General features: G+C 42.1%; 1 protein-coding gene across 5 annotated transcripts in view; it reads right to left on the bottom strand.

Annotated features, from left to right (window-relative positions):
- The window catches only part of LOC125770366 (protein bric-a-brac 1-like), a 130460-nt gene extending 125321 nt beyond the window's left edge, over nt 1-5139 (bottom strand). For all 5 annotated transcript variants that reach the window (XM_049439856.1, XM_049439857.1, XM_049439861.1 and 2 more), the window contains exons 1-2: nt 4860-5139; nt 205-2293 (exon numbers count right to left, since the gene is read on the bottom strand). In XM_049439856.1, coding sequence (XP_049295813.1) covers nt 205-1824 — 1620 coding nt within the window. In that variant the 5' untranslated portion in view covers nt 1825-2293; nt 4860-5139. The remainder of the gene's footprint in view (nt 1-204; nt 2294-4859) is intronic.
- Between the last annotated feature and the right edge of the window lie 13954 nt (nt 5140-19093).

Below are 19093 nucleotides of genomic sequence, written 5' to 3'. Positions count from 1 at the left end.
CGATGGCCAACCTCAATGTTCTAAGTCTGTATTATTCAGGGCAAAGAAATAAGCACTTTTATTACTGTTTTCTTTTCTGCTTATTAAGTTTATGAGAAGAATAATATTGAAGAATTTTAGTAACGTACTTTAACGTACGGTGAAGTTATGATACAATTTAAAAGTTATTATAAATCAAAGTACGTCACCATTAGGTCCACTTACCCTTTCTTCTTCGCGAATCATCTCAGCGATGCCCGGCTTGATCTCCATATCGTCCGGATGGTTGGCAATGGACGATGACAGCGATGACATGGCCATGGCGGCCGAATCGAGCGCCGGTGGCAGCGGAAACGAAGCAAGCGGATTGCTCGTCGCGCCACCACTCGACTGTGCAATGTTGGACGGTGTGGGCGGAATCGGAGACGGTACCTCGAGCTGATCGGGCGTACTGTCCGCCGGACTGCCGATGCTGCTACGCTCACCCGAGGGCCAACGCCGTTTGCGGGCACTCTTCGGTGTGGAGGCTTGAACAGCGGCCGCTGCCGCCGCCTCCAAACCAGCCGCACCGAGCGGCCACTCGCCGGCCGCAAGCCCGGCAGCTGCCGCAGCAGCCGCTGCTGCCGCCGCTACACTGCTAATGTCACGCGACGATATATGCGGGTCACGGGACAGATCACGTGCGAACTCACTCATGCGTGCATCCATCCGATGATCTTTGGTCGGGTCGCGATCACGAGCCGATCGCTGTTTCTTAGCTGCGGCTGCTGCCGCCGCTGCTGCAGCAGCTGCACTACCACTTGTCGCCGTGCTGTTGCCCCCGGAGCTTCCGGAACCATTTCCACCGGCTCCGGATGTATTGCCACCGGGGCCAGATCCACCAGTCCCGGATCCAGTACCTCCTGTGCCAGCCGTTACACTTCCGGCACCGTTGGCCAACAGTGAACTATGTACGATCGCAAGCGGATTTAGTAGTTTGTGATCTTCACGATCCAAATCGTCCGGACCACGACTTTCGGCCCCTTCCCGTTCGGATCGATCCCGACCACCGGACTCACCCGCATCGCCACTCACATCCGCCAGTCCGCGTATCTTCAGCATTTCGGCCACCTTCAGCAGTGGCCCAATCTGATCCTGACTGACGTTGATCTCACCCTTGTACATGAACTCGACGATCGCCTTCAGTTCGGCCCAGCTAACATCGCGCATAATCACGATCGGATGCTGACAAGGGTTGTCGAAGAACAGCGTCTGGAAGTAGGGACTGCACGCGGACAGTACCATCTTGTGGGCTTTCATCGACTGGCCATCGCAGGCGAGCGTAACGTCCACGAACGACTCACTCTGGAGCAGCTGATCGAACACGCTCGTCAGATTCGTTTGGTAGTTGTTCCAGCGCAGACAAAACTGCTGTCCAGTGCCAGCACCGGCAGTTGTGCTCGAACCTGATTGCTGTTGGTTACGGCCACCGGGACTCGAAACCGCCCGGGCAGCTTTGTGTGCCTGCAGATGATGCTCCATCGTTAGGGGTGATGGTGGTGGCGAAGGTTTCGTGGTATGCTCCTCGGGAACTAGCGCACGTTTCAGCGAGAGTGATGACAGCGACGAGGACGTACTGGACGATGACGATGATGAGCTGGACGAGGACGAACTCGACGTACTGTGCGGTGGATGCAGATGGGTCGCCTGTTCGGAGGGTCCCGGCGTACCGGTGGACGAACGGTCCGGCTCCTGCCGGGAAACGTTCGAGTTCGGTTCCCGGTGCGTGGAATCGTTCGGGTCGTGGCTCGAAGCTGGTGACGGATGGGACACCGATGCTGATGGTGGAGGTGTGTCCGATGGCATTGCGGCTGCTAACGATGCTGCTAGTGCTTGCCGCTCCACTATAAAGTTCTTGATAGCGCTTGTCTCTTGAACACCTGTTTTTCCCGATTATAAATACCACTTTCGAGCTGTTAGCTATCACTTTACACTAGCAGTATCACTAGTCTTAAACGTCTGTTACGGTACAGAATTCGGACACATACACTCACTACCTCACTTGCTTTTTACACCAATTTAACGTTTGTATGTAAGACTTAGATTCAAAGTTGCACTACAAAAATGCATTCTTATAATATCTTGCAGATCGCAACACATACTTGCATTGATATTAGATATTCGAACTGTTGCACTACCTTCACTCACGCACGTACGAACATTCACAAGTTCACCGTTTTTAGTTTATATATTTCCCTAAACATTTGCCATGGTTCTTTTGGTACAACAATTTAATAGCAAAGTTTTTCACCATTCACCAGCGGCAATTCGATGGCTGTTGAATAAAATATGTATAACTCTTATTTCTTTACATCAAACAACGATTAATAATGTACGAGGTTTGAAATTTTCTTTCCAAGAATAAAGGCAATTCACAGACACTGCACATGAGGCTGGTTCGTGCAGATGACTGACGTTTGGCACGAGCGCCCAAGACGCCCCAGCATCTTTGCTGAGCAAGATCGGTTAGGCTCCGGCCAGGAGCAACACTCGGTGAGTTCCGTTCGCTACCATATCTCTTGAGATGTGGCAGCATCCTTTTTGTGTCCCTTTCAATGCGGCGACTCTCTACCCGGAGCATAGAAATCTCACCGAAAACCGAAACCCACACAACAACAGCACCACGTGCTTGCGATGTTTCGCCCCATGTTTGTATTGCGTTCCTGCTTATCGGCTGCACTTTGTTTTGACGTTATATAAGATTTACTTTACTTTACTGCTCCAATACCAATTAATGATTGATTAGGTTCAGGCATTACACATTCGGTGAGATGAATTGTCGTGCCAACAGCGTGTCACAAAGTTCGACTCGCGGCACGATTTAATTACACCACAAACGATTCCCATCCGATCGTTGATAGTTTTCGGTTTTCTTAAAGTCTTTTGCGGCTAATTTTTCTTAATCTCATCTCAATAAACGAAATCAAGAAAAGAAAAACCCCAGAATTACTCATATAAAGAGAGAGAGAGAAAAGAAAAAAAGGAAACACACGCATACAAAATTGTCAAAATGTCGTTGGACAGTTAATCGCGTTTTAATGTCTCACTTTTCCGGCCACTGCAGGTACCCAGAAATGGTGGCCTTTTCCATACGGAAAGGTAAATAAGAAATAGACCAAATAGGGTAACACCGGGCATCAAACCGTTTGTGGAATTGACAAAACGGGGCACCTTAAATTGTCTTATAGAAACACCATTTGTGATGGCAATTGGGCAATTGGAGTGTAGCTAGGGGCAAAACAACAACAACAAAAAAGAACAGAACGGGAAAGACAGAGGGGGGGGGGATGCGTTTCCTTTTGCTTCCCCTCCGCAAAACCTCTGCGCCCGTCCCGTTTTGGCTTAAGCGGTTCCATCATTTCCTCCAATTTTGTGGCCCGCTGCTCCCGTGGGGTTTGTTTTATTCCTAATTCTTCGTTTCCGCATCTCGTGCGATTTATTTCGTTGTTTCCGATTCGTCTACTGCAGACAAGGGGGGGCTTATTTTAGATTTCTTCTGCGTGCGTTAGTATGAATCAGTTGTCTGTTGTTCTTTTTTTTTGCTGCTTCTCTCTTCTCTTCTATTTCAGTTTCCTAACGCTTTCTTTCCGGCCGTCCGGGTCACATTTGTTTGCTCGTCAAATAATCACGGTCGGGGGGAAGGTTTTTTCTCTTCACCCCTGCTTCCTTTAGGGTTCTTCACCAACCGCACCAGATGCGGTAATGCGCGTAATGCTCAGTGGACATGGGTGTTTAGAACGCACTTGAGGTGTTTTTAATTGAGGCGTTTTTTTATCTCTCCATTTCTATTGGAATGAGCCAACTAGCAGCAATCATGATGAGCGTATTGAATTTGAATAGCTAAGGGGCATATTTCGACGCAAATGGGTTGTAATTAAATGCCAAAAATTGCTTTACGTTCCGTTGTATCGTTTAGTTTTTAGTACATTTTTTAGATTTGTTTTATTTTTATCGCACCCTCAAAAAGGGACACTCAAATGTTATTGCTATTTTAGACAGAAATTTGAAAATAGCATTTGAGGAACTAAAATGTATTTCTTTGTCCTTAATGTTGTCCCAAAAGAAACATCTGTAAAGACATTTGATGTGCTTCGTACAAATTGACGTACAATTTTATCAAATTTATTTAAACCACCCAAGTCTTTAGATGAATATTAGCATCTAAATTATCATTAATCGCCATACTTCTATAAGCCGACTTCAGCACTCTGGCAGAAGGGGGGTATGTGCCCGAAGCACTCGCAGTCATTGCCTCATTAAACTTCACCGATCATCAGCGTGTCGGGCACCTGTTTGCGTTTTGCAGAAGGTAAAGATAAATTAACTTGTTCACTTCTGGAGATCTTCGCTCTTTCTCAGACGCACCGAGGAGATACACAAAAGGCGCACACACCACACTGCCGTCTTGTTCTTCGCAGCGAGATTTAAACGGTTCACTTCTAGTGTTGCACTGGCACATTACAGCGCCTGGAACAATTTGTCAGCGTACGTACACCACCAACACCAACGCTTGCTTTTGATGACGTTTTAATAATTATTACACAAGAACTTCACCTCCCGGTGCGTGCCACCGTGGTTTCCTCCAGCCGCCAGTAGGTATATGTATATATACCCACGGTGGTTCCCTTTGGTTGGGTCTGCCACACAATCGAGTGTCACTTGGCGTCCTACAGACAAACTCTTCCACACCCACACCTCACCCGGTCTGACGATCAAACGACATTCTTTCGAACGACATCCACAACAGCACGAGACCACACAAACATGAGCCCGCACTTCCGGTAAGGAAGTGTACCACGCGGGGAGGTTTTTTTTTCGTTCTCGCCTTCTCAACTACTTACGCCGTGACAGAAATTCTCCAATCCGCCTTAACACTGTTACGCAAAGAAAACCCGCGCGGTTTCAAACACGGAAAACTCACACCCGCGGTTTGCACTGTTGCACTCGCATCGGCCGTGCATTCGGCGATGTTTGTTGGTGATGCTGTTGCGGTTTGCTGCCTGCTGCTTGTTTTCAGTAATACCCCACACGGCTGTACGCGAGAGAAGTTGCGATTGCGCGCGCGGAACACGAAAAATCTCGTTCGGTACACCTCCGAGCGCTACGGCATTTCAAATGATTCTGCTGGCCGCTCGATTGGTGTGCAACCGTTCGACACAGGGAAACCGCGCGGCCTCGACGCGATGATGACGACGACGACGTAACCGTCGGTCGGGTGGTGCTCGCTGCGTTCACGCACACCAGCGAAATCCACTTCAAAAACAAACCAGAAACCGGCACGCCGTACGGGGCCCACTGCTTGTGGGATGACTGCTCGAAACCGGACTACTCTAGGGGATGATGGTGAGCACATTTCTCTCGCGCACATAAATATGGGTGAGAATTATGTGTGTGTTTTTTGTTGCATTAGAAAGGTAGTTGCATTTCGTGAGCATTTCCATTCCTTATAGTTATTATGTATTCGGCTTATGGCTTGTTGAAATTGATTCACATTTGTTTTTCATGTTTCTTGATTAATTTTTCTAAAACTGCAATTTCGATTATTTTACTCTTAGTGCTTAATTTTTTATTAGAGCGTTTAAATGTATGCAAAAAACTATTTAGAACACTCTTTTCTACTATTCCGACAAGTATGATGTGTACTTATGATTTATAAAAGTGACAAAGAGAGAAAGATATAATAGTTTAAAAACAAATGTTAATAATATAAATTAGTTATGAAATTGAATTAAACGAAAAAAATCGCCATGTTAAAACAAAAGAATAAGGGGGAAAAATAAACATAAACAAAATAAATAAAGAAAACATGAAAAAACGATATCAATCATCCAACAATCAAACAAAACAAGAAAAACTGCTCGAAAAAAGTGTTGTGCGTGTGCGTGCGTTCGTCACTCTCTTTCGCTCTCTCTCTCTTGTTGGCTTATTTACCTTATCTACTACCACGCGGTAGTTTGAATCAAACACATGGTTTTGGAAAGCAAAATCATTTATAAAAAACTCACAACCCTGTCCCACACACACACACGTACGTCAAAAAAACCACCCCATCTGGGAGAGAGCAAAGCTGTCAAAACAAAGTATATCTCTCTTCGGCGGAAACGAACGAACGATGATGATGGTGATGATGATGACGATGATGATGGTTGAGCTTCCCCTCCAACAGAACCAATCGTTTGTTTCATCTCGTTCTGCCCCAGGCCTTTGTGAGCAATGGGCCAAAGCAGGTCCACCCCTATCGCATCCAAATGTGCCCCAATGGCGAATCGATTCACCACCGTTTGCAGTGAAGCTTTATTTCCCCACCATCATTAAACTGCCATATCGCATATGCGGACCATATTCCCACCCCGTTAGTATGCTCTCGTTTCCACTCACTGTTCGAACCGGTGCACGCTCCATCACGGTGGATCGCTTTTGCAAAATAGCCGAAAACGAAAAGAAAAAAAAAATATAAACGCACACACAACAACGCGCCATCAATCGGGTTTCGGGTGAGAAGGCGGTGCTTTGCCGTGCGAAAAACTTCCAAGCAAAAGCGAAAGAAAAGCGCGTGCAGTGCCTGCATGAAGTAAAAAAAAATGTGCAATTCAACATGCACACACAAAATTGGCAAGAAAAAGAAACATTGCACACCATTGCATACGCACTGCACCGAGCATAAAATACATATACGCATCTTTGCATATGTGATCCTTCGCGCAGCGTTTCTTGTATTGGCACGGGAAGGGTTGAAAATTTAAGGGTTGGAAGATGGGACGAGAGAGAGGAGCGGCATTTTTTGTGTGTGTAAGAAGAGTACTTAATGTGGCATTGTTTTTTGCTATAAAAATGCCAATATAAAAAAAACAATGCCATTTCCATATGAAGAAATGATGAATGCAATTTCTCAATCGGTAAGCTATTGTAACATGTATAGTCCGCACATTGAAATTAAAAACTACAAATTAGAGTTCAATTCTTAAAAGTGATTTGAACAACATTTTGAAAAGCATATTTTTTGTATTCTACTAAATTTTGTGTACTATGCGTAAGATCAAACAAGCAGACACTCATTACATGCATTTTATTTGCATTCGGTTTCAATCGCATCGCAATTATGCCGTACCGCTCGGTTTCTTGAATTCCAGTTATGGGAGTAATTATTAACAAGGATTTTCACATCAATGCCGGAGTTAGGTTCCTTCCTGGTATTGCCACTCAATCGATACCGCTCATTGCTTTTAATGAGTGAGAAAATGGACTGTTACTGAACGAACGAATGCATCAGAGAAATAGTATAAAGCGCTACATTTGCATCAATATATTCACTGCGACCCCGACATCGTTTCTTAACAATTTTTGTACTCAACAACATGTACTAATTAGACAGATGGTTTGTGGATGCAAATTTACTTTTTTCTCATCATTTTGAAGATGAATAAAGGCTATTTATTGAAAAGCAGTATGAATTATAAGTAATAAAACATTACATCTTAAGGTCGTTTTGAATGTAATAACATATTTGTTAGAAAATTAAAGAATTATTCTAATCATAACTCGACATTGGAAATTTTCTTAATTTTAGGATGGTTTATTTTGTGCTCAAAAAAAAAAATACTCAACAAATATATATCCTATTTAAATTACTGTAAACAAAACAAACAATCAAATTTAAATTACAAATATTTCTTTAGCTGCGTAACTGTTTTAATTGAAAAAAAAATTTAAGCCACTCTTGTCGCTTGCTTAAAATGCTTAAATCTAAGTTTTAAAACTAAATATAGGACTATAAAGAATGACTATTCGCATTCTAGGACCTGATGATTCCAACAATTCCATAGTTAATAACAGACGCAAAGGATAAGTAAGAAGTTGGATCCTGTAACTCCAGATGAATTGGACTCCAAAACTCAAATTTTGAATTATTTTTTATCATTTCAAATCTGCAGATCCAATTTGTCATGATGAGGACCACACACAATAGGACACTGAGAAATAATATCAACGAATTCTTCTAATATTTTTAATTTTTTTATAACAATTCTATCACAGTTGATTGCATGATACCTTTCAGATGCGTTTGATTTAGTACTCGAATCCAAAAACAATTAAGTTTAATTAAGTTAATTAAGTCCAGCTCCATGAAATTTCTAATAATGTAACCACAAAAAAATGCTTAAACGGTTGATAGTTAAAACGTTAATTAATGTACAATGTCATTGCGAAATATTATGAATCGTTTTGACATGCAGCTACGCACGGTGACAAATCGTGAGATTGATTTCAGCTGCCCCTTTCTTACGCGCGGACCCAATATTATTCTTTCAGAAAGGAGTTATTAAGTCGTTCGGTACTGGTTTCAGTGCACTCAACAGCCACTGTGTGTGTGTGTGTGTGCGCGTAAGTATCAAAGGCAAGTTGTGGTTTTGTCGCCATTCGAAGGCTACAACACCCGTCCCGGAAGCGAAACTCAGTCAAACAAATCGATCGCAACGGTGATGGCGATTTCTCCTACTCAATTTTGTGTCAATTTTCAAATGACAAGAATACAACTTACAAACCAAGAAGCCGGAGGTGGATGATTGAATATTCACTTTAAAGTTTGATTTATTAATTGCAAATTGATTGGTGAATTATGAAACGAAATCCTACCAACTCGGAAGGGTATTTTCCGATCGTCGATCGTATCATTCGGCTTGGTGGGTTTGGAGGAAACCAACTGGGGGTTGACTTTCTTTTCCTTTCTGCACCAAACTCAAACCTGCACCATTTTAATGCTTTTTTTATGTTATTCGATCAGGGGTGCGCGAGTCCCAACTGTTTGACCACCTTCGGTTAGCGTCGAGCTACGGGGTCTATAATCAAATATTTATCCCTCAGAAAACTACCTCCGGCCGCGAGCGGTCACGTTCAGCGCAATTACGTTTGGTAATATTCTATTTTTTTGTTGTCTTCCCAAGCTACATTCCACCCCGCGTTTTCGGACCCTTCGCTTACAAACGGCCAAACTTCACATAACATCCTGGGGAGGATTTTTGTTGTTCGTATTATTGCTGCTCAACTGCCCAACGGATCAGATGGAACAGTTTGCGCAAACCAATCGCACAGGATGGACATCCAGCCGTCATCGAATCGGCTAGTTTTCGATCGCACCGGTTTTTTGGTGAAATTGGGAAGAAAGTGTTACGGTGGTGGTGTTGCTTTCTCGTTCATCTCGTCTGTTTCCTGTTGCTACCGGCATCAACGATGTTAACCAGCAACGGTAGCAGCCGGGCCCATTCCTTGCATAGGGAGCACCACAGGCCGCACCATTTATTGTTTATATCAACACAATTAATTAGCCTTTGATATTTTTGTACCCATCCTCCCATGTACTGCGAAACCACGTGAGACGTGTGTGAGCATTCTTTTAGGATGTTTTTTTTTTTAATTTTTTTTTTCGAAAGAAAATGATGAAAAAATCGATTTTTCATTTGGAATAATCATTTTCCGAGCGCACACAGATACGAGCCCGGCTTGGCACGGCGATTTCCTGCAGGGTTTCGTGTCCCCGCTGAGAAGTGTTGAACGATCGAACCGATCAATTGGCTTGATGCCTTGAATCAATGTTTTCTTGATCTTCTTGATGGGGGCATCAGGCGGTTTCCGCCTGTTCTATCATGTATTTGTTTTTGTTCTTTGCTGTGACTGAGTAATGCGTTTAAAAATGGGCCGTAAATGTTGTTTGAATTTCTGCGATTCCTACCAATAATAACTTTGATGAGGTGTGATGAGGTGTTCGATATTTTTACTCATTACAGCTTGAAATTCTCCTTTTAATAGATTGCAATCGAACGAACACATTGGGGTCTACATTTAGTCCCGTACTAAGCTGGAGCAGTATCTTGCCGGCAGAGTTTTCCCCCAACCGGAAGTGCATCGTTAACACCATCGAACGGAGTTCACACAATCGGTTTCGACGCAACAACACTAAAGAACAAAAACAAGACTAACGGAAGCAAATCCCAAACCGGGGAGGTTGGGAGTTTCGAGGGAAAATGTTTATTTTCATTTCCAGGAATCTACTACAACGTCTGTAGAAGAGACACGAAGGACTCGGTGGAGCACCTTGTGTTCGGTTGTGTCGGCAAGAAACCGATCCGGGTGAGCAGTAAAAATATTGATGTAAATTTTAAAGAAAACATTAATCATTCGTCTGCCAAATGGGGTTGGGTTGGGTTGGTGGTGGGTGTTGGAATTTTTCATGTAAAATCGAGCAACTGGCAACATCGGCTATAATAGGAGGGCGGCTTTTATCAAAGAGAGAGCGCAATGGTAGAAATGGGTCATAAGTTACAGGTAGTCCACATGCTTTGATCACGCTCAGTTGTGAGAAGTTCAATAAATCGAACCATTTTGATTGTATCAAGAAGGGGTATCAAGAAGGGATTCAGTATTTTTAATTTATTTCACAGAGATAAAAGTATGTGTTTTTATATTTAAAACTCTCATAAAAGTATATTAAAGAATTAAGATTGAACAAAGCATTTTAAAACTCCTTTATAAAAGTGAACTTGTGCTTTTCGCTTTGCTGTTTTTTGAGTTTTTTTTATTTATGATTTATTTCTATCAGTTTTTGTATTTAATGAGTATTATGCTAAAATGTTATACTTTTCTCCATTTATTGAAAAAAAAACAAATAAATTTTTTTATACTTTTTGGCACGTCACTACATTTTCCGGTTCGAACAAGTATAGGGTGTGATTTTTTTTTAATTGCCATTAGGACCGTATGAGGTATGACTAAGGGTGTGACATTTATTCCAACAACAAACAAATAATTGATCCACCAGCTTCATATTACTTTTATCAATTGACATAATAAGTAACATTTATAGTAGAAAAGGTATTTTTTGCTGAAAATTATTCATCAGAAATGATAAAAAAAACTTTTGAACATTCGGACTACATTTTTTCTCCTAATAAAACAATAAATTCTCTGATTAATTCTTTGCATAATAGCATCTTCAAAGACGTTAATAGAAAGCACCTCCAATAGCAGTCAATGAAAATGGTACACAAAGAAGAAAAAAAAACCCACATGCAGCGGATGGCACAAACGCACAGCAAATCAGCAAATACCAACCTATCTAACAAACCTCCATGGGAAAATGGTCAATAAAATCGAAAAATTGAAATAATCACCGTGAACTTCCGATTCACTTCCGATTCCTGTCCCGAAGCGTTACAATCTTATTGATCTTTCATCCCCACCCGGTTTGCATGGTTTCTTTCCTCACGTGTTGTTTCGCCTGTGCTACTCATTCCCGTCCCCAAAGAAGAAAAAAAAACTGCCTTGATTTGTCTGGTCGCGCTCGCTAAATCTTTATTAACATTAATGAGCCACGTCGTAGGGATTACGTGAAGATTTTTACCTTCTCCAACACCCTTCTCCGACGTTGGTGTTTCCTTCCCTTGAATGATCTCACTAAACACTCCCACACGAGGGGAGTAGGTTGGCGTGATGGAGACTAAGAAAACGGAGATGAAAAATAAAAAATACGCCACCGGTTGGAGCATTACGTCTGGGAAGTAAATTTTTACGTACGCGCACGAGTGTGTGTACTTTCAATAACTATTCAATATTTTGACACTAAGTACCGCACGTAATGGTGCTGTTCTTACGTACGCATTGCCGGTTTCTTTTGCCATCGTCTTTTTGTTTTCTGCTTCTGTTGTTTCATTTTCAAGCTTTCCGAGTGTTAACCTAGATGCACGGCAGCTCGTTGATTAGCCGTCGTCTCCTTTCGTCTTTCTACTTGGTGATTAGTTTTGTGCGTTTTCCCTTTTTTCCCTCCGTTTTCGGGTTTTATGCCGCTGTTTCTCTTTCGCCTCGTTTCTGGTGCGATGGTTGCGCATTATTTTGCCTTTCATCGTGTACACTGGACTAGAAGGGCGCAGATTTTCTACATGATCACACATTCCAACCGTTGGCGAGGGGGTCACATTAACTCACCGAAGCCGGTGGCAAAAAGGGGGATGGAAGATGTGAGGGGGGAAAATTTTCAAACCAACAACCGATACAATTTCTTCGTTTAATTCATCAAAATTAGATGCCCCGGAGCGGAAATAATTTATTCGAGGTCTTTTCGGAACTAGCACTGTAGTAGGTGGATGGTGTGGATTGATGTTGGGTGAAGTGGAAACCGGGCGTAGGGCAGGACGCGAAAACGGAACTACCGAAATAAGCAGGTAATGCCGAAAAGTACCGCGCCACGACCGGACATCGGAGGGTTGAGAGAGAGAGCGAGAGCCTTCGACAGTAAATTCAGTAGCCTTTTTCGATAGTTGAACCACTTTACCAGTGGTGGCCGGGCGGGTTTGTAAAGTGAGAGAGGTGAAGGTAATCATTCAATCAAGGTTGGCAACGAAATTTTAACCCGCCGAAAGAATGGAACGATTTGTAAGAACTGCAAATTTTATCCAAAAAATCCGTTGGGGGCAAATGCTGCACGGAGAGGCACGGAACGCCCTCGGGGAGTGGGTGGAGTATAGTGATGGGAAAGAAAAATTTTCCTAAAGGTCTTTGAAAATTTGGAACGGTGGCAATGATCGAAATTGGAGCTCGCTGGCAGGAAAAAGGTACAAATTTTGCAACATTTTTAATGATGGCCCGAAAGAACACCCTTACGGGGAAAACATTCACATACTCGAAGTGGAGGTGATCGTTCGAATCGTTCTCAGTTCGTAAGGAGAAACCAGTTCGTAAGGAAACCAGAAGCTTCTGGCGTTGATGAAATGCGATCAATCGAAGTGTTTTAAGTACAGGGAAAGAAATATAATTTATTAAAATACTATATTTAGAGCAAAGAAAACGCCAATGCCAAAAAAAAACCCAACCGGCAGCATACAAAGTATTATTACAATCAACCCAATCCCGCACATGGGTACATGGGCCGGAAATCGAACGTTCAAACAATGAAGAATGCAATGCCGGCCCGGGCGAAGGACATTAGGACGCGAACGGGGCTTTCGGCCACTAATGATGGTCCGCAGATGAATTGTTTTAATGCAAACATAAACATACCAATCGCACGATCCGCAGCTCGGTTGTATGAAGTAAGTGGAATAAATTCCACTTCATACCTAAAATAAAAACAACAAAACGCACACATAATCACCACCAGCAACTCCATTCACCGGAAAGAGCAGCTTGATTTGGTTGCGCAAAACGAGCGCAATGTGATCGTAGTTTTGTTTTATTTCTTGCTCGCAAGATGATCGCGGTTCTAGGTGTTGTTTGTCTGCCCAAATTACTTCCAAAACTTTGGCGTCCACGGGGAACGTGCGCGCATGGAGTTCGGAGAAGGAAAAAAAAACGGGAAGAAACGGTTGAGCTCATTTTTTATGAAAATTATTTATTTTCCTTTCACCGCACTTCATGAGCAATTGCGTTTGCGATCGGATGGTGCGGCACGCATACGTGATCATGTACCCGGTTTGTCTGCGGAAACGTAATAATATGTGTAATGTTTGATTCTAATGCTACGGGATCATCATTGTTTTGCGGGATGTGGAGGTTTTTGGAGGCTGAGAATAGGGGGGAGGAAGAAGGAGAGCTCGAATGCTGGGGAGGGTTCGAAACGGATTAGAAACCGAACGAATTAGCCACATCCGCAACTGGTTTGTTACGGATGATGAGTCGTTAGTTGAGACGAACGATCAGGCGATCGTTGACCACGATTACGAAAGGAAAGTGTTTCGAAAATAATTAGTTCACTACGGTGAGCAACAGTTTGCCTTTTGTAGAAAAGTTTAAAATAAAATAATATGGTTTTGTTTGTTTTTTTTTTCTTTTAACATTGTTTGTAGAATCGTTATTTAGAGGAATTTCTGTAAGATTTTCATCGTAAGATACTTCGCATCAACCAGAAATAGCCGATAGCGGCCATTATAGTATTTTTTGCCTTCTATGGTAAGGTGAGAGTGCTGACGAGAAGTCTAGCTCCAGCAATTGGCCAATGGAAGTGATCTTAAAGAAAAGCAGAATAAATTTTGTCGGAACTTTGGAGTAACTGATCAAATATTGAAGAAATACTTTGACAACAAGGAAAAATAGATTAAAATTAATTTAGATAGATAAGAATAGAAAATAGATAAAAATTAATGGATTCTTCATGACTAAGTAATTTTTTTCCAAAATATTATCAAAAGTATTTTATAGAAATTGCCCCTTTCTTTCGGTACAGTTTTGGAATCTTTCGGACGAAACAGAAGGTTTCATCATCCGAAACCTTTGCCGTTTTCGATACGAAATTCGTGCAAATTTGGTTGATTTCTTCATCGCCATTTAAAGTTAACTTCTTTTAATTCATATGTCAGAAAAATAATTTACAAACATATAAAACATATTTAGTATTTATTTTCAGCTCACAAATTTATCCTGTGTCGAAAAATAGCAAACTAAAAAATTTAAAAGTGAAGTTCAATTTTTTTAGTTAGACGTGATGGTATGATATAAAACATGCTAATGTTTCGAAAAAGATATGTAAAACACCTAGCAAATCCTACACTTGGCAATTAAAACCGATTTAACTGCAAGATGAATGAGAGCGTAACGGAATAACGCACACGGGATATAAAGCTTGTATCGAAATGTACGCATCAATAAAACAAAGCAAAAAAAAGCATCCCAACCACACGTCAACTCTCCGCTTCTCGCCATCTCTTTATGGCAGAAGATAATTTTTATGTGTACTACGGTACTTAAAGCTACGTCTACAAAGAACGGTGCACGGGGTAGTAATGGTGTCACGAGTTGGGATCGGTTTGAATATTTCACTGTTGATAAGAGTTAGCGATAGAAATCATTTCTATTTTTTCCGTTTAATGTTAAAAAAGTCTCGGTGCGATGAACTTTAAGTACATTTTTATTATTATAGTTAGCATTATTGTGATTACTGTTTAAGGAATCAATCTTTCTTTAAATGGACACGAGTTAAATGCCTGGTAATATGGAACCTTCGTTGCAAAATAAACAAGGTTACATATTATAATTGACTCGTTTATGTCATAAACATAACAGCATTAAGTAGGCAAATCGTGTGTTCAAATGCTCCTGTGGCGATGCACTTTAGCATAAACAAACTGACAATATGCACGATTAGCCCAGTGTTCGAGGATGGTTGCCTTTGCTGATGATGCTGCCGATGATGATACACGTGATAAAGATAGCTTTCTAAATAATCTTCCACTTGCTACGATTGCTACGAACCCATCAAACCGTACGAGAGGAATGCAACCCTTCGGGCAAGATGCCCGGTTTCTTAATGGTTCGGGATCAACCTTGATGAGGTAGGTTGCGCTACACCATACACAGCCTGTGGTACAGATGTGGTTTCCTTCGTTCTTAGCATACCGACCATATTTACCCTTTCTTTGCCTTTCCTTTCTCGGGGCATATCTACTTCACCTTTAGCTGCAAATGAAGTTGTTGCTGAATGATAAAACGATTTGCTCCGTAAACGGTCGAAGCATGTGGTCAAGGTGCCAAGGTTCTTCCGTTCGACACCGAAAAGGAAGTCGTACCGTCTACGAGCGTATGTACCACACCGAGCCCATGGTAAAGGTGAAAAAGTTGAACTACTTCAACCCAACTACCCTCAGCCGAGAGAGTTCGGCAGCAGCAGCAGCAACATCATCATCATTATCATCATGAACATTATCATCATCACCGTGGTAGGTGTCGTCTCGATGGAGTCTCGTCTGGAAAATGAAAACGTTTTCCTTTCAGATGTTCCGAGAGCTCGGTTCGGAAAAGTCAGCATCGTTTTCCTACACGCTCGGAGCAACACGGAGCAATGAGGCAGCGAGGCTGTTAAGGTTGATCCAGTTTCCTAAAATCGTCACCCAGCCCTGCCCCTGTTCAGTGGGAAGAGATGCATATAAATATACAAACCGATTACCCGGACGGCCACAGTTCATGGTCGGACAGCTTCCGTCGGACGGGTCGCTCTGCCATTCGAAAGATGATGTAAGGAATGTGATAGTTGTTATCTTAGAATCTCGGTGTTGATGTTCGCACCGGCCGGAGCTTAGGCTTTGGCACGCCATTACCAATCTGACGAAGGTACATTGTATCCAATGTCCAGGGTGTGTATATGCTCAGATTTCTTGGTTTGGGGGATACAGTTTTCTACGCACTGTTGCTACCGAGTCGGAAGCTTTGCAAAAACGGTTTTTAGATGACATGGTTACTGAGGGTGCCACTTGGAAGGACTAGGTGTCTGTGTGCGTTTGGGTGGGGCAAATTTGACTGCCATTGTTTTGCTGTTAGCACCTTGTTGTACATTTCATGGTGGGCCATTTTACGATTTTGCAACAGGTGTGTCATGAATCAATTAAAACTGACAATAGCGGTTTGGAAAGTGCTTGATTGTACAAAAGATCTTACAGCGTGTTAATGAAGATGTAAGTACAAGTGCGCAGTCAGCAGTTTAGTAGACAAAATACGATTTTTTTTGATTAATTATCAAGAATTTGGTTCTTAGATTTTTTTTGTTAAAACGGAATGTTATATTTTCAATTGTTGTATTTTTTTTATTTGATTAAATGACTAATGGGTTTATTAAGAAGTTGTGCATAAAATTCGTCGATGATAAATTGAAGGGTGAAATATGGTGAAATTTGAGGTTGAAAGTTAAAGACTTAACAGTAAACAAACATCAAAAGAAGAAAAGAATTTTTTAAATTAAAGTATTACATCATTCATCATCAAAGCATCAATCAATCTCAATTATTGATTTATATTACACTCTCAATAAAATTTAATTTTTAATTTTTAATACGTATTTTTTTTCTTATCAACTCAAAGTTCTATTTATATGATGTGTTATGTAAGATATTTAAACAAGAATCCATTACAATCAACACTTACCTTCAAACCAAATAAATCTTTCTAAATCTCACGAGCATACAGTAAGAAGAGTTGCAAGAGGTTGCCAACCAAATATTACAACGCATAATCGTAATCAAAATAATAATAATAATAATAATTAAACTCCACGGGGGCGCTCGAAATAAAAATAATAATAATCAAACTCCACGGTAACAGGAAAAAAATACAAAACGAAGCAAAAGGAGGCGAACAATCAAGCAACATAAAACGAATGAAAGCCGCACGAAAGAAAACAAAAGCCACAAAACTACAACAATAACAAAACAAAAAAAAACGACACATCATGCTGAAACTAATCCTGGCCAAATTGTGTTGAGCTGCCGGTTGGCCTGCCCGTACTGATTACCGCCGTTGTGGGTTGTAATGATACATGATTTTTTTTTTTCGTTGGATTTTGTTTCGTCTACTGTTTCCTTCTTCCATGTCGCTGGTGGACGACTTTCAAACGGGCTGAGGTGAAAAACATTAACCACTGATAGATCTTTTTCCTCCCCGCAACACAGACGCACACAGACAAATGGCCGCAGGCTGGTCAGTATGTAATATATTTAAAATCCGTACAGCTGTAGATTATTGTCTTAAAATTTGATACACATTTACGACCGGATGCCATTTAAGAAGTCATTTATAGTATGACTTTCGGTCGGTGGTTATTGTGTACAGTACGCTGTCATAGATTGGAGGGGTTTTGTTTGAGCAGGGATGCATGTAGTTTTGGAAGGGTCTCTCGTCGCTCTATCGAACGGTACCTAGTAGCTAAAGCGTTACGCGTGTGTTGGCAACATAATCGAGACTTGCACAGAACTGAAAAAAAACCGTCATCGTGAGCGACAGTTCGTACAAAACCAGCGTCAACGATATGAAACGGGGCAAGTTTGGAAAAGCAAAAACATAATCTACAGTTCCGCTTTAACGTGCGTCTCCGTAGCTCGTTTTATGATTGTTTTCATCAGTTTTTTTTGCGCCAAAGAAATGGGACAGCAACCCCACAAGCTAAGCTACCGTTTTATGTGTGTACAAACATTTCTTTGAAAAAGAAAAAACAAAATTTGGCTTAAAGTGGGAAGGGAACAAGCGGAAGAAATTTAAATATTGCTATAAACGGTTGGTATAGAACCGGGGTGGTGGGTTTTCTTTTGCCCGAGATCATATTTATGTTACCGCAAAACCATATTCTCCGTCATTCGGAAGCTCACTTTCTTGCATCGCGTCGTTAAAAGTTAGTGTTGTTGGTAGTGGGTTGCGTTGTTCCTGCATCCGATTGTGCGGCCCATACACAGACACACCATTGTTTGTTGATCGTTTCATTTCGATTCATTCCGATCAACTCACGGATCGAAAGATGATCATCGGGGGGGCTCTGAGGGTGGCCAACGGGGTGGCACAGGAAATTGTGGCATGCGTTATGCGCTACCGCTATGCTTCCGTCCTGGACCGGGACGCAGCAGGCAGAACAGCAGCCTCGAACAGTGCTTACGGTCTGGGTCGGATGGTTAAGCGTAGCGTAAAAAGCGATTTACAACTTAATCGCCCAAACGCTTCAACGGTTGAGGATTTATTTCATAACTTGCGTTCGTTTCTTTTTTTTTCATTTTCCCTTCCACTCCGTCCCCCCTTCCCGCTTCATGCATCGCACTTCCCTTTTATGTCGCTGTTTTGGGAACGATTCTTTCTTACTGCGGTGTATTATATCCCATTACCATTTGTTTTCTCCCATCCCTTACCATAGTTCCTTACGATTTCTAGCGCATTGCCTGTTGGCTGGCTTGCCCCTTAAGGGGCAACCAGCACAACCGAACAGCTCTCGAACCGTGCGTGGAGTAGGAAAGCAAAGATTAAAGATTAAATGGTGCAATTTTACACCTCATAATGGAGAATAAAATGTTAGAAAAAGAAATAAAAATAACTCCGGAACAATAACACCGAACGACCGATCGAATCGATCGCGGCTAAATGAACTACAAAAACGCCACCATTTTTTTCTTTCTTTCCTTCCAAAAGATCGCGGTCATTGTGGCCACACTTCGTCTACGATGGCCCGATGACGATGGTGATTCCGTTGTCGTATCGACGCTGGATGGTGGTACCGGGTGATCTGTTTCAAATTCTTCGCCTGATTAAACAACTAATGACTCGTACAACATGGCTGCACGCACGC

This window comes from Anopheles funestus, chromosome 3RL, assembly GCF_943734845.2.
Source record: "Anopheles funestus chromosome 3RL, idAnoFuneDA-416_04, whole genome shotgun sequence".
NCBI classification, from domain to species: Eukaryota; Metazoa; Arthropoda; class Insecta; order Diptera; family Culicidae; genus Anopheles; species Anopheles funestus.
Note: the sequence above shows the minus strand (reverse complement) of the source record. Positions and strands in the feature narration are given on the sequence as shown.